The following is a 23,701-nucleotide window of genomic DNA, read 5'->3' on the forward strand; positions in this document are numbered from 1 at the left end:
ATGGGCATGAAGCAAGGTTGCTGTGAGTCTGTGTGTGAGCTGCACCTTTCACCTGAAACACATTTGAGCCCCAAAATGCTGATTTTGGGTCAGGACAGGCCTCGCAGCGGGCTCTCTGAGCAGCCTGCTGGGCCCTGCGCTTATCCTGCCCCGCGCCTCACTGCGGCCTTCCCAGTGCCCAGCGCTAACAGGGCAGCAGCAGCACCCGGCTTTTTTGCTGCCATTTCCTTATATTTTCTTATTTTTCGTCCCCTCCGCCGTGCCCGGCGCTGCGCCCTCCGGCCGGCAGAGCGCGGCAGCGGGCAGGAAGGGGCAGGGGCCGCTTCCCCCCTGCCTCGGCCCGGGGCGCCGAATGGCCGCCTAGCGCAGGGCCTGCACCGCCTCCTGCTCTTCTTCCTCCTCCTCTTCTTCATCCTCCTCCTCCTCGTCCTCGTCCTCGTCAGCCGCCGCCATGGGCCGCGAGTCCAGGTGAGGGCAGCGGGGGAACAAAGGGGCCGGGGCCGGGCAGGGCTGAGAGGGGCCCCCTGAGGGCAGGGGCTGCGGGTGAAAAGCCCCGAGCCCCCCGTTTGCTCTAACGCAGAGTAACGGTGGTGTGGTGTCCCGGCGGGCTGTATTTTGCCTCATAGGTTTTATTTTTGCCGAGTTTGTGTAGAAACGTGTGCCTTTTGTTCCCCCCTCAGCGGGTGGCCGCGCGGCGCGGGGTCGGGCCTCTGCTGCCGGGGTCGGGGCAGTTCGCCCCCCTCCGGCTCGAAACCAGCTCCTTAATTCGCTTCTGCTGTCGTGGCATGTGTTAGTGCCCTCTGCTTTAACCGAACCAGCGGATTTTAATGCTAAAACGGCGTTAGGAACCGTAACAGCGCGTGTTTTGTGCTCCTGTGTGCAGCCGTCCCTGCGCCGTAACAGCTTCCCGGATTCATAACCCGAGAGAGGCACACGAGTTTGGGTTTTAAAAAGTGGCTTGGACTTAAACTGGGGACTCAGTGAAGAGCTGGGAACCCTCACTGATATCCCTAAATTGGTTTCAAGCCACCTAGCCCAGCCGTTAGGGACTTGGGCTGCAAAATCCCCTGGGGGCTGAGCTCCAGCAGCTGGCGCCCGAGCTGGCAGGATCCCGCTCCTCACAGCACGGCTTCTCTCCCCAAAACGCGTCCAGTTTTAATCGGGCTCCGTGGTCATAACAAACGGAACTGTTTACAGAAAGCACGTAAACACGTCGGTCAAAGCAGGCCACAAGTCTCTGAGGAATGAGCCTTGTACACGTGGCTCCTGCTGGCCCCGCTCTCATGTCTCATCCCCAGGAGCACCGACCCCTTCTGCAAGTTTATGTCTTTTTTGGGGTTGTGTAGTGACCTGGATCATAGAACCAACAAATAACATAAAAAGTGGTCTTAAACTTACATTATAAACTTATAATCTAATTTATGCCTTCCAAAAGTTGCTTTCTCTGCCTCTTCCTGCTTCCCAAGCCCAGCTACTAGGTTTGTAGGGAGCTTGTAGGGTCTGTGGTCGCTGGGCTGCAGGAGGATGAACAAAGGAATGATTCTGGCGCTGTGACTGACAGTCAGGAATTGGAAAAGATGATACAGTCACAGTGGAGGTCCCTCTGCAACTTGTACACTCAGGTGAAAAGTCTCTGGGAAAATTCCTACCCCTACCCTCTCCCAGAGTTTGGCTGGGGTAAGAGAGCATTAGTGAGGGGAGAAAGTCTCCCATCTCCATCACACACCTCTGAGGCCTTGCTAACTGCTTAAATGTTTTGTGATGTTTGATGGCAGTAGGGAATTTCTTTTGATGTCAGCATTGATCACTGCTGTATCATATATGCTTGTGGTTTTATGTTTCTTTAATTGCTGTTTGACAGATCTTCCACTGAGCAGAGGCACAATTTACATAGCGTTCCTGAATGAAAATTATAGAAAAAGCAACAAAAATTGTTAAGTGTTTGGCAGATTTGGTGAGATAGTTTCAAAAAGACTTGGTCTTTCCCTAAACGTAATAGCAATCTGTGGATTTCCTAAAACAGGAATTGTTCTTGATGTTCTGGTGTTCTCTTGAGGTACTTCTTTTTGCACACCAACAATAAAACAAAAATATGACCATTTAATTCCTCTGGTTTCAGCGTTGTAAGGAGTATACGTATATTAATCAGTTTTGCAAGATTATTGAAAATGTTCAGGAATTTAGTAAGTCCAACAAATTGTAGTAAATAATTCTTTTTGTCCTGTCCATCCGAGTATGACAAATATGTCCTTTCACTGCGAGTTATTCTTGAGCTCGTGTTCATCTTTTTTTTTTCTTTTTTTTTGTAAATTTGCAATGCAGGCATTATCGGAAGCGCTCCGCGTCACGGGGACGCTCTGGCAGCCGGTCTCGAAGTCGTTCTCCCTCTGACAAAAGGGGAAAACGTGGCGAGGACAGACGCTCTAGGAGCAGAGATCGGGAGCGCAGACGTGAGAGGTCACGCAGCAGGGACAAGAGAAGGTCTCGATCGCGTGACAGGAAGCGTCAAAGGTAGGAGTTACGAATTCCAGTCACAGCACATAAAAAATTCTGTCATCTGAACACTGACGTTCTTCCTCAATCAAATCAAAGTTATTTACTTTGTTGTAGTCCGTGGTAGATTTTACTGTGCTTAATGTTTTTGCTTGTTAGATGATGTCTTGGTGCTAGACTTTGTTAGCTCTTTGTGGTCTTGATGATTGTTGGGTTCCTTTTACAAGGGTTCATCAATAGCAGGCTAAAATTGTGTTATGATCACATGCTAAATAAATACAATTTTGTTCCGGGGCAGACGTTCGAGAAGTAGAGAGAGGGAACGAAGTCGGGAGAGAAGAAGATCCCGCAGCCGAGAGAGAAGGCGCTCTAGAAGCAGAAGCAGAGGTAGACGGTCTCGATCCCCCAGCCCAAGCAAGAACAGGAAAACAGAAAACAGGTATTTGTGTTCTTGAATTACAGTCCATATCATAGTGACAAAGTACTGCAAAACTATTGGTATAATGGAAGGAATCCTCAGGAAAAACTACCAAAAGCTTTGCTTTGTAGAACAAGGAGAATATTCGATGAATGTACAGTTCTGATCTTTTCCCATCACTTAATGTGCTTTGATGCATCAAATATTTTTAGATTTCTTACTTCAAGGTGTTTAAATACTAATGTGTGTGTGTATTTATTATTTCTAATACACTTTGTTGTGAGAACAGTTCTATAAAAGAAGATCCAAGCATTAATTTAAGACTGAAGTTGTGGCACGTGGGTGGGGAGTAGAAGGCAGTTGTTAACTTCAAAGTTAAAACTGAATCTCATTCTGAAATTTTGTAGTGCTGCATTGTTTTCCCAGGTTCCAGTATCAATAAGGAACAGTTTGTGTCTCAGCATGTATGAGCAAATTAGTGAAATACAGGTGCTGTCTATGAGAGACATTAAATTGAAGCCTGTCTTTAGACGTGTAAATTGTTGGAGAACAGTAAGTGTTAGTTACCAGATGTGCTTGAGTGCAGAGTTCTCAGAGATAAGCTCTATCATTTTCTCTCAGATAAAAGCAGGGCTTTTAAAAATACTGGATAAGGTAGCAGCAGGGGATCTATAAACAACATCGTGGTGACATTTGTAGCAGGAACTTCTAAGCTCTTTTCAGTGCCAGTGATGGTATCTGAGCTCAGTGTTTCATCTCTCTTTACATAAAAGGTGTTTTTAAGAATATAAGCCAATGAAGTTTGGAATCTGCCTTTTTAAATGATATTTGTGTGGAAAAGTAAAGCATATAGTGTTACACTTCAGAGAAGTCGAGAAGTCTGCTTTAGTAAAGCCACTGCCTGTTTCTTACCTGCTGTTTGTTGAATTCTGTGGGTGTGCTTAGTGAATAAGGATTGGACAGGTACTAGTCTTAGGGGTTTACAGTCAGATAAACTGTCTAGTAAATAGACTTAGTCAAGAATTGAAACTTCTACTCTTCTAGATATTGACTTCAGAAATGTGTAAAAATTTAACTACAGGTCATGTTCTTTTAAATGTGCTTGAGTGGATTTTCAGACATAATTACAACAGGTATACTGTAAAATGAGTGGAAGGTCCAGAAGTTGTAACAGCAGTCCATATAAAGACTGAGTAGGTTGACAACAGTCCAGAAATTGTGAGAAGCTGGAATGACAGTCTCTTGGAATGAGCATATGGTTTGCATTAGAATTGTCCAGTGGACTGTGAAGAAAGTTTAATGAGATTTAATAGGCTAAAGTGAATTTTACATTTACTGTTATGGGTTAGCAGGAGTTTGGTTCAGATACAACTATTTCTTTTTAATAGGAAGTACATTAGGAAAGTAAAGTCTGTGATAAATGGGTTTTGTGTGAAATGCAAATCTGCACATTAGTTTGAGTTCTGTAGGTACCTTTTCCCAGGGAGAGGTGTTCTTTTGACTTTCAGCCAGTACAGAACAGGGGAATGTTCAAATTTCCATGGCAAGGAGCTGGATTACTTTACCTTCCTCTAGAAATAGAACAAACAGGAATTTTTTAGCATCTCATATGAACTGCTGTCTTCAAGGAGTGTTTATGCTGCGGAACCTCTAGAGTACCAGCAGTAAGTGTTCTGGAAATGAAGTCTGCAACTTCGTCCTGTAAAGAAATGAGAAGAACAGAACCAAAGCATGTGAATCAGTGGATTACAATACATTGTGCATTTCTGGCAGTTATAGAACCTACTTCCATGAAACAGGAAGGCTCTGAGGAACAAAGAGTGCTTTGTAAGATGTTTGAAAATGTAACTGTGTTCACAGTTTTGTCTCTGTCTGGCACATCTATTCTCCCCCGAGAAAATCTGGAATATTCTAAGAAATCTTTGTTCTTACCTTTCAGATCAAGATCTAAAGAAAAGACAGAAGGTGTGGAAGTTTCCAAAGAAAAGAAGAAAGAGAAAGAAGACAAAGAAGAAGAGAAGGATAAAGATGCTACTGCATCTACTGTGGCCACTGAGGTAGAAGCTTTTTTCCAAATTCTATATTTTAAGTTTATAAACCAAGAATTAAGCTAGCCATAGATTAACTACTGCATTAACATAGATTAATTACTGCATTAACAAAAGAAAAACTATTCCTAGAGTTGGACACAATTCATGCTGAATGAAAGAGTACCCTCTTCAGTAACACAGACTTCAGTCACAGAGTATGCTTCTAGTTCTTGCCATTAGAAACATCCTTCTCAGTGCAAGGTTCCACATTGCTCAGACCACAAGCCACAGTTGTGTGTGAAGGATCTTTCCTTTTTAATCTATTAGATGTCAGTAGGGAAGCTGAAAAATCTTTTGGCATCTGGAACCAGGCAGGAATCAAAGAACAAAGGGGGAAGGAAGCATGCTTTGCCTTATTCCATATCGTGAAAAGATGTGCCTAGATGAAGAATTCCCCAAACAGCTGTTTTCGCTAACTCTTCCAAAACAGCTTGTCATTAGTAACCCTCCTTTGTTAATAGTGACTGCACTGTCAGCAAGGGCTCCCCGTGCATAAATCAATAATGTGTTTTTTTTGTCATAGGAGGACTTCTGGAAGTAGAGGACAACATGATAATTCTTTAGTCTTGTGTGCGTAAATGGCTAAAATGAATTGAAACTCATTGGAATATAATATCTTGGTCTAGAAAAAAAGAAGAAAGCTTAATTCATTAGGGAATATTGTTTAATTCATTCTTACTTTTAACATTGTATACCAGCTGCTACTGTGGAAAAAAAAAAAGTTAAATGAATTTCTTACTCGAAAGTGTTAGAGTTGTTAGTAGTTTTTATTTACTCATGTTGTGATAGGTCTGTGTATGTCCAGTGATCTACTGCATGCTCAGTTAAATGTGTTTGAAGAGAGAGTTTGTCTAAAAAAGCATAGACTAATGCCAGTGGCCATTAATTTTCACAATTTGGTGTGTTGTTTTTCTTAGAATTTTGATCAGAACAAACTGGAAGAAGAAATGAGAAAACGAAAAGAAAGAGTGGAGAAATGGAGGGAAGAACAACGCAAAAAGGCTATGGAAAACATTGGAGAACTGAAAAAAGAAATTGAAGAGATGAAACAGGGAAAGAAATGGAGTTTGGAAGATGATGATGGTATTTAATTTTTATATATAACATTTAAAACACTTTTGTTCCTAATAATAGCTTATTATGTTATCTTTAAAGCATTTAATGACTTTTCATAATGTGAAATACAGAATAGCACAGCCTAAATCTTGTCATGGCTTCAAATAGTTTAAGATACAATTGAGATAACAAACTGGAGAGATTTTAAGGAGGAAAAATGATACAGTAATAAAAGTGGACTGTAGTTACTTGGACAGAGTAATAATTGAACACATGTGAACACTTCTCCTCTCTTATTCCCATCTTTCTGATATTAGATGATGAAGAGGAAACCGCAGAAGGAGAAAAAGAAGGCAATGAGGTTGAAGATGAAGAGTTAGATCCTTTGGATGCTTATATGGAAGAAGTAAAAGAAGAAGTCAAGAAATTCAATATGAGAAGTGTGAAAGGTGGAGGTGGAAGTGAAAAGGTAAAATCAAATAGTAAGATTTTTTAACTTTGTCTTTTAAAATTAGTTTTGTGTTTTAATATGAAAATGGTTTTGAAAAAAAAGGTGAATGCAAAAAAGCAAGAAATAGGATGTATTTAGTGACTGCCTTAATGTGAATTTCATGGTATTCTTAATAAGTAGGATCATTATCCTGATCAAATTTTACTGGAGGATGTAAAAAAAAAAAAAAAAAAACCAACAGCATAATGCATTCAGAAGTACATTGCATTATGTAATGCATTCAATAATTTCTCTCACCTGTTTTTGCAGAAAACTGGACCAACTGTTACCAAAGTAGTAACTGTGGTGACAACCAAAAAGGCAGCTGTAGAGACAGAAAAGAAAAAAGGGGAGCTCATGGAGAATGACCAAGATGCAATGGAGGTAATGGAAGTGTCTTGTATTTCTAATGTGAAAGAAATTATAAACGTACCTTTTATAAGAGGCATGAGAATGAGGATAGTTCTGGGATTTTTCCATCTGCTACAAGCTAGGAATTTGCTTATTTAATTTGCAGAACCATGGTTACACAGTGGCTGTAAATAGCAAATGTGCCTGTAGTAGGAAGAGTTGTTACAAGTGCATAAATGTCAGCTGCCCTCTCTGGATGTGGGTTCAGCGAACTGGTAGCTGTCCCTCTAGAGTATACAGTGTGCAATTATTTGCATTTTTCACAGTGGCAGATCAGCATGAATATTGAATTTTATGGAACAGTGCTCTGGGATTTTCACAGAGCCATCTTGCTCAGTGATTGTACCTGAACTTACTCAGAATTACTCTTTCATACCCAAACTGTATTCATAAAATGCTTTCAGGAGATTAGGAATGTTGAGTCCTAAATGGGGTTGTGTATGGTGAGGCCTGAAGGGCTTAGGTTTTCAGTGTCTGGTCTAAGGGAATAAGGCATAATTATTGCTTCTGAGTAAAGTTTCTATATAAATTAAAAAGCATCTCAGAAGACTTAATAAACTATTTAATATGTTATGTATTAATAATAAGACATAATAGCTTACACGGTAATTATAATTTATACAGTATTCCTCAGAAGAGGAGGAAGTTGATCTTCAGACTGCCCTAACTGGCTATCAGACCAAGCAGAGAAAGCTTCTAGAACCAGTGGATCATGGAAAGATAGAATATGAGCCCTTCAGGAAAAACTTCTACGTTGAAGTACCTGAACTTGCTAAAATGACTCAAGAAGGTAAGAACACCTTACGTACTGTTAAAGAAATGAATGTTTGCAGATTTTGATGTGCAAGAAAAAAGCAAATTCTGTTTGAATGTAGAATTGTTTTGAAGAAAGCAAAAAAATACTGTATGCTCAAGACTTTTGGACCAGATGATCTTAGAGGTCTTTTCCAACCTAAATGGTTCTATGATTCTAATTATTTTATGATTTTGGAATAATTTGGAAGAGAATTTGGAGGTGAGGGGGAAGTACTTTTGAGCAACTTGGTATGGAAAAAAAATCAGATCACTATTATTGATAACCTCATATAATCATAGATGAGACTTTGAAGAATGTACCTGAGTTCTCTCCACCTACATTCTATATTTATGTGTAGCAAGCTAAAAACCTTTTTTCTGGTGCTGATAAAAGAAGTATTTAATGTTCAGGAACAGATCAAGAATATATAGATCAAGGTAGTAGAGAAATGTCAAGAAATGAAATTTCATTGTAGTGCAAACTCTGTTTCAGAGGTGAATGTGTACCGACTGGAGATGGAGGGAATAACAGTCAAGGGAAAAGGCTGCCCCAAACCAATAAAAACCTGGGTACAGTGTGGTATTTCCATGAAAATTCTCACTGCTCTCAAAAAGTAAGCAAGAAAATTTCAAATCATGTCATACTTGATTTTGTTCAGTGTTTTGTCAAATGTTTGGGAGAAAACCCTTTTTAATTGCATAAAGCAGCATGTCGATGTCTGTAGATGCTATGTATATGATCATCAGAATAGTTCATAATGGTTTAATACTGAGAAACATTCCTTTTGTAATTCCTATGTAATGTTAGTGCTCCTCAGCTTTAAGCTGTTTTTTGAGTGACACCGATACATACATATAAATATGAATAAGAAAATTTCTAGCATGACTGTGTTTCATGCCTGTCAAATCCTATGTTGTCCTTATAATATTTTTTTTCTTTTTCTCCTTTCTTTAAGGCACGGCTATGAAAAGCCCACGCCCATTCAGAGCCAGGCTATCCCAGCGATTATGAATGGTCGCGACTTGATTGGCATTGCCAAAACAGGAAGTGGAAAAACAATTGCATTTCTGTTGCCCATGTTCAGGCATATTATGGATCAGAGAGCTTTAGAAGAAGGAGAAGGTCCCATAGGTACAGAGCTTTTATTTTCAAAATGGGTATTCAAATAAATGAGCTCAAACATACACTTGAGAGGGGTCTTCTGTTCTCCTACTTATAGGGAGGAATACTAACTGACTGTCATCTGTTAGTGAGCAGCATTAGTTAATGAATTTATTGTTGTTTGTGGTCACCATGCTATTTAACGTTATTTCAAGAGTACTTGCATATCCATATATCTGTAAGGGAGACCTTTATTCCTTTGATTTTAAAACTTTGATACGTTTTCTACCCATCCTCATACTGTCTTAGCTCTCTTTCTTGAAATGACTTTTTTTAAAAAAAAGAAAAAAAAAGTAAATTGTGTAGTAAGTTGCACATACTTCTCAGAGGTGCTTATACTTCATTACTAAAGATTAACTTTTACTGTATAAATAACATCATCTCTTATATTACAACGTATGATGAAAATGCTTTGTATTTCAGCTGTCATCATGACACCTACTCGCGAGTTGGCTTTGCAGATTACCAAGGAGTGTAAGAAGTTCTCAAAGACCCTTGGACTTCGAGTTGTCTGTGTTTATGGAGGAACAGGAATCAGTGAACAGGTATGCAAATGACATACCTTGACAAATAACTCTTGGATATTATTAGTTAAACAATTAAACTGTTTGTGATGCATAATTAGTTCGAAATTGATTCAGAAGCTCTATTTCTACTACAGTTCTCCTCAAGAGTTATCTCAAACAAGAATCAGAAACTGTTAAATTTGCTTTGTTGCATTATCAAATATTACATGTTAGCGCCATTTGGAGATTAATTTCCAGGGTATTTTTCTACCCCACCTTTATGGAAGCCACAGGATTTGTACTTACATGACTACATGTGTTGGAACATGGTGTATTTACACTTGTGAATACATCATTTGTCCCTGATGTAACGTGACATTCCATACAGGCCCTTAACTGTACAGAAGCTATGCCTTCACTGTAACTACTTCAAGTGGTAGTAACTTAGTTTTTCAGAGGTTACTCTTTTAGAAAGCATAACGTTCCAAAGATTTAAATTGCTGAGTAAAATCTTTTAAATATGTCTGTTTTACTAATATGAATTACTTATGAAAGTAACTGCAAATGTGTGTAACTTTAATTTTTGTAAAGTTATGGGTTTTTTTTGTTTGTTTGTTTGTTTGTTTGTTTTTTTTTACTAATAGTTTGTTAAATTAATTCTACTGTGTTTTAAAACCAGATAGCTGAACTCAAAAGAGGTGCTGAAATTATTGTTTGCACACCTGGACGTATGATTGACATGTTAGCAGCTAACAATGGTGAGTAGAAAACCTTTAACTATGGAGATTTTTTTTTTATTTGTTGTGTAATTCTAACAAATTCAGAAGATCATGTATTTTGATAAATGGTCTTATGGAATTTTCTTATATCTCTTCAGGCTGCACTATCTAGCTTCTGAGAATATATAACACTAGTAACAGGTTTAATCATATATTGGTTTGACTTTTTGGGGGAGGACAGGAAACATTGCATTCTTGAAGAGTTTCTGAGAATGTTTATGAGAGTTAAACATAAAATGTAGTCTCAAATTTTCTAATTTGCAAGTCGTTTAGAGAAAGGTTATGTAACAGTTGCTTACTGTGTCTGCCTGTTGATCCATCACAATTCTTAGCGTAGCTCAGCAGTTACTTGCTTTTACTTGAAGAGTGACTGCCTTTATCTGTTGATTTAAAATGGAAAAAAAAAGCACCTGACAAAAAGCCCTCCCTAAATAACTGTAAAACTGACCTTACATCAAATACTCAGGTTGATTTAAACTGAGACACTGCAGCTTTAAGAGGTTTTGTCCTAGTGTAACCATTGCATGCTTGCTAGATAAAGTTTTATTATTAAATTATTCCACATCAAAACCTCTACTAAACTGTTGACATTATTTAACTTCTGTGGAAAAAGTACCTTCAAGAGATATAGAACTGGGCTTCCAAGACTTAAATCGTCAAAGGTAGGTACATTAATGCTGTTCCCAAGTAAATTTACCAAGTTATTATTTGGGGATGAAAGTGTTAAGGTGTTAAATAGATATGTAGATTTTAAGAAATATTTATTTTGTTACTTAAGTGTGAATTCCATACCTTTTATTAAAAAAAAGAGGCAGCGCTAAATCACCCCCCAGAATAATTTGAAGATTCAGCTACAATTTGCTGGAGCTGTAAGGACCAAATTCTGCTGTAGTTTGACAGGCACAAGTCTGAGTCTTGGTTGTCGAAAATGTGAAAATTATGCTCCATTACGAGAGCACTCGACAGTGTCAGTATACAGTTGTTTGGAACTGAATATGTTCATGTATTTGTATCTTTTAAGTATATGATTCTTAAATCCTTGAGTTAAATCCTTCTGATGAAAGGGAACTTCTTAGCTGTTTTGTTTGGGAAGGGTGTTAATTATCCTGTCCGTCATCCTTTCAAAGTATTCACAGATATACAACAATTTTGTTTCCAGCTGTCCCAGAGTTTGGGGTGGTTCTTGTTTTCCAATTTAATAGTGATACTGGGTAGGTTTTATAGTCATTCTATATTCATTTTGAAAAGACTGCTTAGTCTGTTTTATGCATATTATTAGCAGTTAACTAGAATTAGTGTGATTACCCTCAAATAGATATTTCTAGCTCCAAGGAAGCATTACAGATTATATGTGTAAAAGGAATTTTTCTGAGGCTGCAACAGTTAGCACTGGACTTTGCCTTCCACACATGCGCTGTAATCTCTAATATGTTTTTTTCTAGGTGGCGCTGTCAGATAATGGCTGATGTGGCTCCTTGCTTCATCTCAGTCTTAGTTTTATGATGTGTTTTGGCGAGGGCTGTTTTCTGAATTTTACAGGTTCTTCTGGCCCTATGATGGTATGCAAGAGAAGAGTTTGACAAAATAAAGGGCCTAGTGCATACTTACACTTTTCCCAGAATGTTTATTGAGATTAAAATGAGAACATTAAAATTCACTTTTAGTGAATTTTTTTAAAGTAATTAATGTGTTTGATAGAAGATAGTGAGAATATATAACTTTTAAAATATATATATATTCCTGAGGGAAACTAGATTTCCTTTTGATTTTGTTTCCCATGTGTTTTTTCCTCTCCTTTCACAGGTCGGGTGACAAATCTCCGCAGAGTCACGTACGTTGTCCTTGATGAAGCAGACAGAATGTTTGACATGGGTTTTGAGCCTCAGGTAACTTAACGACATGCCTGATACTGCCACAGTGTGTTATTTCTCACTTAAAGGATTTTGCAAGAATCTGTGCTATGTTATTATTAGACTGCCAGTAACCATTCAATGACATGTGCTGTATGTGGATGACAGTTTAAACTGACTCCTTAAATTTTGTGTTATCCTCACATGTTGTGGTTTTGATAAATCCGTTATTAGAGAAAAAATATGTTATAATATACTTTTTTTTTTTTTTACATGCTTGTTTTGGATATCTGTGGCCCTTTGTAATTCCTTGATGTAGGTGTCATAGTAGTAGTTGTAGCCTACTAATAAACTTTGTCATGCCTCCTGGCAACATCCTGCAGGAGACAGGAATGGAATGTTTAAAATATCAGTGACAGAAACAATACTTTCTTGCAGCTTTGGACATCCAGGGTTCTTTCAGTTACCTTCAGGCCATATTGTCCTCCAAAATTAGGAAAAATCCTTTATTTTGTCTCCTGAGCTATAGGATTTCTGCTGCAAATCTTTGGATTTTTGTTGGGCTGCTGTGGGGTTGCATATTACCACTCAATTTCCTGTTGACTTCAGCAAGGTTTCCCTGTCTTGCAATGCTATCACCTAAGTCCCAAGAGGAAATCTGTAAAGAAATGTTCTGTATTCTGTATGATACAGATACCACCCAACTTGAAGGAAGACAGCTCGGTATGTGTATGAAGTTCAGTTATAGCACTTGGGTATTAACAGGAAATGTTCTTTTAAACCAGGTTATGCGCATTGTAGACAACGTCAGGCCTGACCGTCAGACTGTCATGTTCTCTGCTACTTTTCCCAGAGCCATGGAGGCATTAGCTCGGAGAATCCTAAGTAAACCTATAGAAGTGCAGGTTGGAGGCAGAAGCGTTGTCTGTTCTGATGTGGAGCAGCATGTTGTAAGTATCACACATATGCCTTGCTCATCTTCCTTTGCTTACAAAACATTTCCAGCAGTACCGAATGTAAAGGGAGCTTTTATTTTTAGATCTTCAGTGAGTTTATTAAACATTAACTCAGAAAGAAAACATAGCTTAATGTGAAAATGCAGTGTGATCACTTTTTTTCTTTACTTGATTTTGTAGCTGAGCAGCAGTTTTACCACTAGGTACAGAAGCAGCATGAAAAGGCCGTCTCCTATTCCCAATTTTTATTTTTTATTCTATGTACCCTGAGTGTGTTTAATTTTTTTGTTTGTTTGTTTTTTCAGATTGTCATAGAAGAGGAGAACAAGTTTTTAAAGTTACTAGAGTTACTGGGACACTATCAGGAGAAAGGATCTGTTATCATATTTGTAGACAAACAAGAACATGCTGATGGGTTGTTAAAAGATTTAATGAGAGCTTCTTATCCCTGCTTGTCTCTTCATGGAGGTAATATGCGATCCTAAGGCCTTAAATTAAGAACTCCAAACTTGAAAATTGGTATTCTGTAGTTTTTCTCTAGGAATTTCTGTAGGAATGTTTTGCTTGGTTCCTGTATTCCAGATTAGAATATTTCTTCATAAGCAGCTTTTGCTTTGTAATCGGGAAAGATATTTGCTGCTTAATTTGAAATAGACACCATAGTTTTCTGTAATTACTGTTCCATGTGAGGTGTCACAGATGCCCAATCTTGTCTCTGTGCAATGGGGTTGTGAACTGAATGGTAACACCTCTTAGGGAATGTTCCTAGCTGCGTAATACTGTAGAGCAGTGAATACCAGTTTTGGAAAGTATTATGTTAGCTTTTTTTTGATGTTCCACAATAACAGCAGCTATTGTTTCACATTTCTGCCATCAAGAAATAATATAATGGAAGTAGTTTCGTACTAAGAAGAGGATATCTCTTTAGAATATTGTCCATCACAGAGTATTTTAAATTTTTATATAATAGAGAGTTCTTGAAAATACAGTCACCAATAAGTACAAAACCACTGTTCGTGTAGTGCAGTGGTGGAAGAGGGAAAAATACCCTCATTCTTCTGAGATTTCCATTGTCTTCAGAGAACAGACAAAGCCTCTAGATGAGGACTGAATTGAACATAAGTCAAATAGAAAATCTTATTAAAGAAACTTGAAAATCTTAGTATGGTAAAACATCTTTTTGTACTGGAAAAGCTAAAGGTTTCATTACTGTGCATAGCAGACTGAGAGGTTTATTATTCTGGATAATTTATGGTGCCTGGGAGTAAGTGTATTGAAATGTTCTTGGCATGGGCTCTGGGTTGTTTGAAGTTGGAGGGTGTTTTGACCTGTGTACAAAATCTTTTGACTCAAAGTCAGAAGGTAATTAATAAAAATTAATAAAGAGCAGAGCTCTATAAGCAACTGTTCTGTCTGGTTTCTTGTAGGTATTGATCAGTACGACAGGGACAGCATAATTAATGATTTCAAGAATGGAACTTGCAAACTTCTAGTGGCCACATCTGTAGCAGCGAGGGGCTTGGACGTAAAACAGTTGATGCTGGTGGTCAATTATAGTTGTCCCAACCATTATGAAGATTATGTGCACCGAGCAGGCCGAACTGGACGAGCTGGCAATAAAGTAAGTACAATCAGTTGCCTGTTTTGGTTATTACTGAAAAATTTGCCTTATTTATTGCTCGATAAAGGTGTTCCAAGGGGTAGCTACAGAGGGAGTATTTTATGTTGTTGGTGGGAAAAGGATTTTCTTCTAGAGTGCCTATAAAGGTTTTTGAGAGATGATGTGTAAAATATGTTCTGAATTTTGGCACTGTGGAAGTTGGAACTTGCATTTTTGTCTGATAAATGGATGTTCTTTTAAATTTTACTTGTGGCTGAAAGTTTGGTGTTTTTCACTGTTGGAAATAAGCCCTACTAAGTTTATAAAATTCTACTTTCCAAACTTCCAACCATGACAAGATTGAAAGGAAAAGCTTCAGTTACTGCCATCTGTGGCTGATTACATCTGTATCAGCTTCCTGGGAAATCACATTATTCATTCTACATTCCTATTAGAAATAAATAAATAAAAAGAAAAAAAAAAACATACATGAGTATCACAGTGACTTTTATTGACCTGAACAGCAGAACCTGTGCAAAAGTGTTACAGTAAACTTAAGGTTTCTTTAAAGGTTTGTCTTTACCATCTTCTAAATTAATTTTGACTAGGGATTTGCATATACCTTCATTACTGAGGATCAGGCACGATATGCTGGTGATATCATTAAGGCTTTGGAATTGTCTGGGAATCCAATTCCTACTGATTTGGAGAAGCTCTGGGCTGACTTCAAAGACCAGCAGAAGGCTGTAAGTAATCCTTTCTTCTGTAGTGGGCTTTGCTCTGGATTTAATGCATACGCACGTGGGTCCAGTTGTACACTGTGTACGTACATGAGTCATCTCCCGGAGTTCATTGGGAACAGATATATGCCTTGGTGAGTATAGAAGTGTTTTCAAGATTAGGATCTTGACTGTCATTTACAAGACTGTTCTTGAGAATTTAAATATTGTCATCTGGTATGGAAACGCCTACTGTTCAAGGGGTGCTTTGGCTTTTATCAAAATGCACATACCAGATACTGAAGCTCTTTCATAGAATGTGTATTGCTATTTCTAGAGCCCTTGCAACTGGACGTTGTTGTTTATGCTGAAAAGTGTAACTTCAGATTTTTTCCAATATAAGAACAGATCTTTTTTTTTTTACTGCATTTGAAAAACATTTAAAATGTATACTTATACAAAATCCCCGTAGTGTACTGTTTCTATCTGATGACTCAACACAGCATTTCTTATTGCACTTCATTGTAAAATACAGTACTTAAAATTGGAAGAGCTTTCTAGACACCCTAGGGTTTTCTTTGTTAAATAAATTACTTAAATTATTTGTATATTTCCATAGTTATTTCATGACTGTTGGAAGTGGATTTTAAAAGTTTTGTTTATATGTAAAAATGCACTGTTTTTGTTTTTAGGAGGGAAAGCTGATTAAAAAAAGCAGTGGATTCTCTGGCAAAGGTTTTAAATTTGATGAAACAGAACAGGCTTTGGCTAATGAAAGAAAGAAGCTACAGAAAGCAGCTCTTGGCTTGCAAGACTCAGATGATGAAGATACAGCTGTTGATGTAAGTACCTGAAGTTTGTATTAAGGATTTCCAATATATTCATGTGTTGTTTTTATTTTCTGGTAGATCATGTAATATGTTGCAGAATGCATGGTTTTTTGTTACTCCATGTCCTGCGCTGCTGATTTAACAAGTTAAAATTCCATGAGTAGATCCATAGGTATTCTTTCGTAGAAAAGATTCATGGCAAGTTCTTGAAAGTCTGTTTCTGACTGGTATTTTATACTTAAAATAGTGTGTGTGTGTATATAGTTGTATACATGTTACAGAAAGTTCTTTTCCTTGTAATATTAATCTTGCATGGATTAAATGGAGTAATTGCCCTCAATTATAAACTTTTTCTACTTGTAGCATTTTAAAGAAATTCATAGTAGCCTTTTACTATTTCTAAATCTGTTCTAGGTCTCTGTCTTAATATTTGTTACACTCCTTTTCATGAACTTGAAAGTAAATACTGTGGTCAGACCTTTTCCTGATCATCTGTTCTGATTGTCGATTTGTAGTTCTGGGCATGCTTCTATCATTTATACAAGATTTATTTCTTCAAAAGGATGTAAACTAGTTGCGTCTTACTGCTCACCACCTTTAAGATGATAATTTAACGATAAATGTAGTGATCTAATAGTTGTTATTTTCTTTAGATTGATGAACAAATTGAAAGCATGTTCAATTCAAAGAAAAGAGTAAAAGACATGGGCACGCCAGGATCATCGAATGCTCCTACACCATCAGCTGGTAATGCAGAGAAATTGGAAATTGCTAAAAGATTGGCTTTGAGAATCAACGCCCAGAAGAATCTTGGAGCAGAGGCACAAGTATTTGTCCCCTTCCACTTTAAGGTAACATCTTTACAGAACAAATTTTATTTATTTATTTAAATGTTGTTTAGATTGTGTTCAGTTTGTTTTCTGGATGTAGCTTTATGTAGCATTTCTTCACTTTTAATACAATACTGCGTTAATTAGCACATTTGTACTGGGCTAACTCAGTAACAAGTTGTAGGATTTGTAATTGAGCTAATTTAATACAGAATTCGAAATGCTTTGTCAGCCCTGGCAAAAAGTTAATTGTGTAATTTTATCAGTAATTGATTAGGTTTTTGTCAGGTTTAGCAAAGTTGCAGAATATCTTTCTCTGCTGAACCATGTAATACATGGTTTGGACTTAGGTTAATGTGGTGTGGAATGTCCAAAGGTATTTTGAACTGAGGGTTCAAAAGACCGGTCAGATTTTCTGCGTGCAGATGTGAGGGTTAGATTTTGAGAAAAGGAAAAGAAAAAACGGGGAATTTTGAATATGTGTTTATTATGTGGATGTTTTTAATAACTACAAAGTTTTAATGAAACCAGTGTTGGCTTATATAAGACTTCTTTTGGCTCTCTTTTTTTTCCATCATGGACCTGCTTTTTTTGTTTGTTTTGGTTTTGATTGGTTGGTTGTTTTTTACAGGATGTGATGCAGCAGGCAACAAATGCTATCCTGAGAGGAGGCACAATTCAAGCTCCTACTGTATCTGCCAAGACCATTGCAGAGCAACTGGCTGAAAAAATAAATGCTAAGCTGAATTATGTACCTATAGAGAAGCAGGAGGAAGAGAAACAGGATGGAGGACAAAATGAATCTTTCAAGAGATATGAAGAAGAATTAGAGATCAATGACTTTCCACAGGCAAGTAACTATTTTGCTATAATCAAATGTAAACAACTGTTGTTTAACAAATACAAGTTAGACTGTGGTTATTCCAATAAAATGTTTTGTTTCTATTTCTTATTGGATCTAGACAAACGTACTGCATCTGTGGTTACTTCTCGGTTATAGATAAACAATGCTTTGGACGTGTTCCATTCCTTACCATACAAAAATCTTTTGACCCTCTGCCACTGACTTGTCCCATATCCAGATCTTTGCTATCTAGAATTCTATTTATTTGAAAGGCCATTCTGCTGTGACTCCAGTACTGCTCCTTGCTTTTTGATTAACCGAGTATTTTTGCCATTTGGAATATTGCTGCTCTAGTCTGCCTCATCTGTTACTCAGAGGATTTCTGCTCCCCAGTGCCAAGCACAAATTGCTTGTATTTACCTCTGAGGTTTTAAAAAAACAAACAAACAAAAAAAAAAAAACTTTGCCTTTTTAATCAAGCTGTTGTGTTACCAATTTATTAACCTTTCTTCTCAGAAATGCTCTTAATTCTTATTCTAAACTGCTCATTCATAGACCACGTTCTAGATTTGATAATATGTGCTGAGGATATTTTACTTCCTAACCCTTCCAAGGTAGGCTTGCTAGGTACAGAACATTGCCTACCCATCACAGCTAGACAGGGGTTTTGGTTTCTGCGTATTTCTTTCTGCAAATAAACAAATCCTAGATCTTCAGATTTTTTTTTGTAGAGCTACACCTGGAAAAACACCTCTTTCCAGGTCCTCTTTTTCTTCTGTAATGTTTTGTAACACCTCCTCTGAAACAGTCATGTAAAAAGGGCAGTTCATCGGGGTGAATCATCGCTGCCGATTACGTCCCTGGAAAATCTTTATAAGCCTTTTGGGAGAGGGACTCATCTTACAGCATATGCATATACATGCAGGTCTGAGACGACAGAGATAAATAATGTAAGATAAAATAATCTCCTAAAGGTACCTAAAGCAAGAATGATAGCTGATTTCATAAGCTGTTTCTTATAGCAGTGCTACGCCACCATTCAGTACCATTACATGTGCACAGTGTAGCCTTGCTGATTATGGGTGCAGTCATTTCTTGCAGTGTGGTTAATGCTGATGTGATTCTTCCTGTCGAGAGAATATGTAACAGGCAAAGTTTTGATCCAGGGACGTACAACTTGCCTTTTTAGGTCATAGTTCAAAGCTGGCTTCTGGGAAAGTGGTTGTTTAAGGTCGGATACATGTATGCTCAGCCTACCAGAACTGAGGAACAGTCCAGATGGAGGTTGTTCCTCCTGCCAGAAGTAGCTTTGCCTTCGCATGAACACGGTTGGAGCTTCTCCAGTCTTGTCCTAAGGTCTTCACCTTTGAATGCCAGAGCTCACCAGGAGTTACATATGAAAAACAAAACATCTTGGTCTATCTCTTACAGCAATCTTATTACTTATTTTCTAATAATTTCATAGTCTAAATGAATTGGATGCATTTATCACATGGAAGGATTTTTGAGGATATTTTAGAGAAGATTCATGACAGTTTTACAAGGTCCTGAAAAACAAGTGACAGTGTTTATGCCTTAGTTACAGAGATTTTAAGGTTCACTTAATTTTTGTCTTCAACCAATGAACTGTGTAGAAGTAAATAGCATTATTAAATGGAAGTACCCAGTATATGTTTGCCCTTGAAGTCTATTCATGTGCAAAAAGTGCTGAATAAAATATTTGAGTGCTGTTTCAGGAAATCACGAGAAAAAATTACAGTTTTTAAACTTCCAGTGTAGTGAAATGGAAGGTCTTTAGGGTTCTTGTTTGGGTGGTACTGTGCATCCATTCTCTTTTTCTCCTTCAGTAACTTTATTTTGCTGACATAAGAGGCAGGTTTTGTTAAATATCCTTGAATAAAAATGTAGATTGAAATTCTAGCCAGTTATTTTTAAAGTAGAATGCCCTGATCAATTTTCACAGTGCAATGTTCTTGTTTGTCTAAAATGTCAACTAACCTTTGGATTGCTGCTTTGTGTGCTGCCTTTCTACTTCTTGATTCTCCTGTATCCTTTACCTTGCAGACTGCCAGATGGAAAGTTACCTCCAAAGAAGCACTACAGAGAATCAGTGAATATTCTGAAGCTGCTATTACAATCAGAGGAACTTATTTCCCTCCAGGCAAAGAACCCAAGGAAGGAGAGCGAAAGATTTATTTAGCTATAGAAAGTAAGTATTCTTTCTTTAAATATTTCAGTTAAAGATGCTACTCTGGTTTTGTAATCAGATGTGGAATCTCTAAAGTCATAGTGTTTGGATATTGAGTTACAGACCCACTGTAGTTACTTTGCAAATAAATATAATTACTAAGGAAATGCTCATTTGTCTCCATTCACTTTGGCAAATGATCCATGGGGAGCACAGACATGCTGCTCCCGAGAACACTGACCTGCCCCAGAACAACAATAAACAGTTAGGGAATCATTTTGGAGGAGAAAAAGAAAAGGAAAAAAACAATCAGCATAAGCACAAAGATGTTGTCTGTGCTCGTGTGAAATAAGGAAGAAAATGGGATTTTATGGGTTATGGCTGTTAAAGGTATAAGAAGTTACATCAACAACAAGTTAGCTTTGCTTGACTTTGTGATGATTGAACAGAGTCTTTCTTAAAAAACAAAAACAAACAAAAAAAACCCACTTAGGTATTTCTGAACATTGTAATTTACAAACATCTGTTTTAAGTATTTTCCTTAAAACAAACTGCTGTTACCTGTGGCAGTCTATGCAATACTAGGGTGTTCTTCAGTAAATGCTTGTGGATATTTGGCTTGTTCTACAGTGTTTGTGAAAATAGTCAGCATTGTTTATTCCATAGGTTTCACAGATAGAAAATCTAAGATTTTTTGTTCTTTTTCCTTCAGGTGCCAATGAACTGGCTGTACAGAAAGCAAAGGCAGAAATCACACGACTTATAAAAGAGGAGCTTATTAGATTGGTAAGTGAAATACTCAGGATGCAGAGTGAAGGTGCCTTAACTTGTGCTTTATGAAATTAATTTCAACAAATGCTGGCATTCAGACATACGTTTTTATTAATACCAGGGACTTGAACCTGTAGATCTAAAAAAACTGTTTCCTTGAACAGCCCAGAAAATATATTGCTTTGTTCAATCAACTAGGCATACGGCTATTATCCAGCCAGCAGATGGAGATAACACATTAACAGAGATTTTTGACTGAATACCCCTTAAATAAATAGTCAGCTCCTAATTAATTTCCTAATTTCAGTGCAGTCACGCAGTGGGGGGGGGGAGAATCCTTCCCCTCATTTTAATACTTCATATGTCTTGAGAGATTTGTTTTGCCATAGCCCTACAGTATACCCAGCTAAAAATCAGCTGCGTTCAACTTTGTTTACATAAAAGAAACTGCCTTGAAAAACAGTTTTTCTGAGTTCTCTGGTTGAAGACACCTTGGCTTCCTCTTGAAATAACCTTCAGTAATACTACATTAGATGCAGAACAGTGTCTTTCTGGCTTTTTCCTCTTAAGATGCCTTTTTTCTCAAATTTGTTGGCCTCTGCCTAATGATGTCTTCTAAAGGAGGAGATTACATTTAAATAAGCAGTTCCTTAGCAATTGGAATTTACTATTAGTGGGGTTTTCTTGCAATTCATGTATCCGTTTTAACTGTGATTTATCCTCTCCTTTATTTGCAGCAAAATTCATACCAACCAACCAACAAAGGAAGATACAAAGTGCTATGAGTATTTGGAGTTACCTGCTGGTGGCTGGTGTGTGAAACTTGTGGCTTCTGTTGTTTTTGCTGTTTACACTGCTTATTGTAAATTAAGATTTTTTTTATTTTGTCTTGCGGACATTTTTTAACAGAAAATTGTTACTTGCTGAGACATCTTAATTCTCTCCACTAAGGTTATCAGTCTTAAAGCAGACCAGTTTGGGCAGAGCATGATTTAATTTAAAAGTGCAGTATATACTTTACACCATGAAGAATATAAAATAAAACAGATTTTAATTTTCCTGACAGACTATACTGTTAAGTAAATTAAACAATATTGGGATTTGTGTTGGAAATTGCTAGAATGTACCTGCTTCATATTGTGGGGATGATTTGTACCATATCAGTTTATACTGGAATAATGGTAAAGCACCAAAATAAAGGCAGGATTTTCTCCTGATCCTTAGCATCTCTCTGGCTGGTTCCACACACATTCATTCCCTGTACAAATGTACCTCTAAGGTCAGAGAGTCTTGCAGTGATCAGAGTAGAGAATTTTATCCAGAAATACTTGAGGTCTGGTTTTAAGATCTACTCATCCCTTTCAGCTCCCGTTTTGTGTTTCTCATCCAGGTAATAGAATAACTCTTTGCTTTTGTTTTCTTTTTTCCTTTTTTTTTTTTTTTTTGTAAAGTGAAATGTTTTTTAGTATGAAAATAATTTCCACATCTTTTCTAAACATCAGAATTTTAGGATTTGAATTTTTTCTTCATTCTCTGACATAAGAACGAAAGCCTGTTTAGTTCAAAAAGAAATAGAAAAAAAAAAAAAGGAAAACCTCTTTTGTAATTAATATAGGACTTTGTCACTTTTTATAGTGTTCTTATATATACATTTAACGTGATTGTCCCCAGGGTTGTTGTCTTTATTACTGTTAGGACATGGCTTTAAGTAAAAATTGATAACTATTTCTGAGTCAATTCCGCAGATATTGACTATCACTGCAGTCAATAAGCTACCACGTTACTGGGACAGGCAAGACCTTTCTTTTTGAGGTCTCATCCCCATAACCATTAGTAGTCATGATGGAGACTTCTTGCTCTTTTAACTTTCATGTGTCTACTTACCTGGAGCATAAGCAGTAGCAATTTGAATCGTCTTATTCTGGCAGCTGCAAGACTTTCGAGATGATGACTTTCAAAAGGACTTTTGTAGAAAGCTTTTCTTACCTGACACATGGAGAAGAAATGTGTCATTTTAAAATAGCCATGTATATACTGCTTTACCCCTGGTGAAGACAAATCAGCCAACCTGCATCATAACTGTGTAAATTTAGAACTTCTGTTTCCAAACTTCATGTAATTTAAATGGCCATTTCTGTTTGCATACAACTGTCGGTTATTCTAGCGTGAGTGTATCTTACTTTCAATACAGGAAAGTAATGATTGTACCAAATCAGCAGTACGCATTGAGGATAAAAACACCCGTAATGTAGTACTTGACAATGTTAATACAAATAAGTCCTTAAGTTCAACAAAGAGAAGCACACACAATAATGTATTTCAAAATTTCAAACAGGAATCTCTAAGGTAAAAATCTGTGGTTCCCTTTAAATCCATCAGTTTTCTTTCTGTTAAAAAGTGGGTTTTGATATGTTTCATACAACTAGTTTGGTGAATTGTCTTTTTGACAGCATCCCCCCAGAAGAGCGACAGATACTGATGTATGTAGTGAAGAGCACTTTCAAGTTTGGACAGTCTGACATTTCTTTTAAAATCTTGTTTCAAAATGTTCATATATATATATTGGTATCTCCTAAAAAAAACAAAAGGCATGATGGAGACATTCTTATGATTTCCAGCTTTGCACTGTTGGATTTCAGAGATGAAACGATGTGTAATCTTTATCTTCCTGGGGTTTTTAAATGCAATGTCAATATTCCTATGTTTTTTAAATTCCAGCAAAAATAAAAATAATTTCAATGTATATTTTTCAGAAACTGTCTTTATGAATAACTTCTGGTTTATGCTCTTATCTTGCTTCTGCATTTTTCTATGAGTTAGCCTTACACTTTTTGGAGTAGAAAGAATGTATAGTAACTATCACTTGTCATTTTCTACTAGAAATACAAGAAGATGCATGTCAGACTCAGTTAA

At 37.3% G+C, this 23,701-nt stretch overlaps 1 protein-coding gene across 1 annotated transcript; it reads left to right on the forward strand.

Moving 5' to 3' along the window:
• Window positions 1-304: 304 nt before the first annotated feature.
• DDX46 (DEAD-box helicase 46) lies at window positions 305-23,531 on the forward strand. Its single transcript, XM_068698615.1, has 23 exons — window positions 305-468; window positions 2,323-2,511; window positions 2,792-2,932; window positions 4,851-4,968; window positions 5,919-6,084; window positions 6,375-6,526; window positions 6,818-6,931; window positions 7,583-7,748; window positions 8,247-8,367; window positions 8,710-8,885; window positions 9,339-9,460; window positions 10,101-10,179; window positions 12,004-12,086; window positions 12,836-13,000; window positions 13,312-13,474; window positions 14,434-14,627; window positions 15,215-15,352; window positions 16,018-16,167; window positions 16,809-17,006; window positions 17,617-17,835; window positions 19,894-20,038; window positions 20,730-20,803; window positions 21,526-23,531. Exons 1-23 carry the CDS (start codon window positions 452-454, stop codon window positions 21,571-21,573), a joined length of 3,138 nt encoding a protein of 1,045 aa, XP_068554716.1. The 5' UTR covers window positions 305-451; the 3' UTR covers window positions 21,574-23,531.
• The last annotated feature ends 170 nt before the right edge of the window (window positions 23,532-23,701 follow it).

This window comes from Anas acuta, chromosome 14 (genome assembly GCF_963932015.1).
Source record: "Anas acuta chromosome 14, bAnaAcu1.1, whole genome shotgun sequence".
Lineage (NCBI taxonomy): Eukaryota > Metazoa > Chordata > Aves > Anseriformes > Anatidae > Anas > Anas acuta.

What these genes read in the sequence shown, in the direction of transcription:
- DDX46 (XM_068698615.1), top strand. An exon ending in CATCTACTGTGGCCACTGAG is followed by an intron (nt 4,969 to 5,918) that starts GTAGAAGCTTTT and finishes TGTTTTTCTTAG; the next exon opens with AATTTTGATCAGAACAAACT. An exon ending in TGCTAAAATGACTCAAGAAG is followed by an intron (nt 7,749 to 8,246) that starts GTAAGAACACCT and finishes ACTCTGTTTCAG; the next exon opens with AGGTGAATGTGTACCGACTG.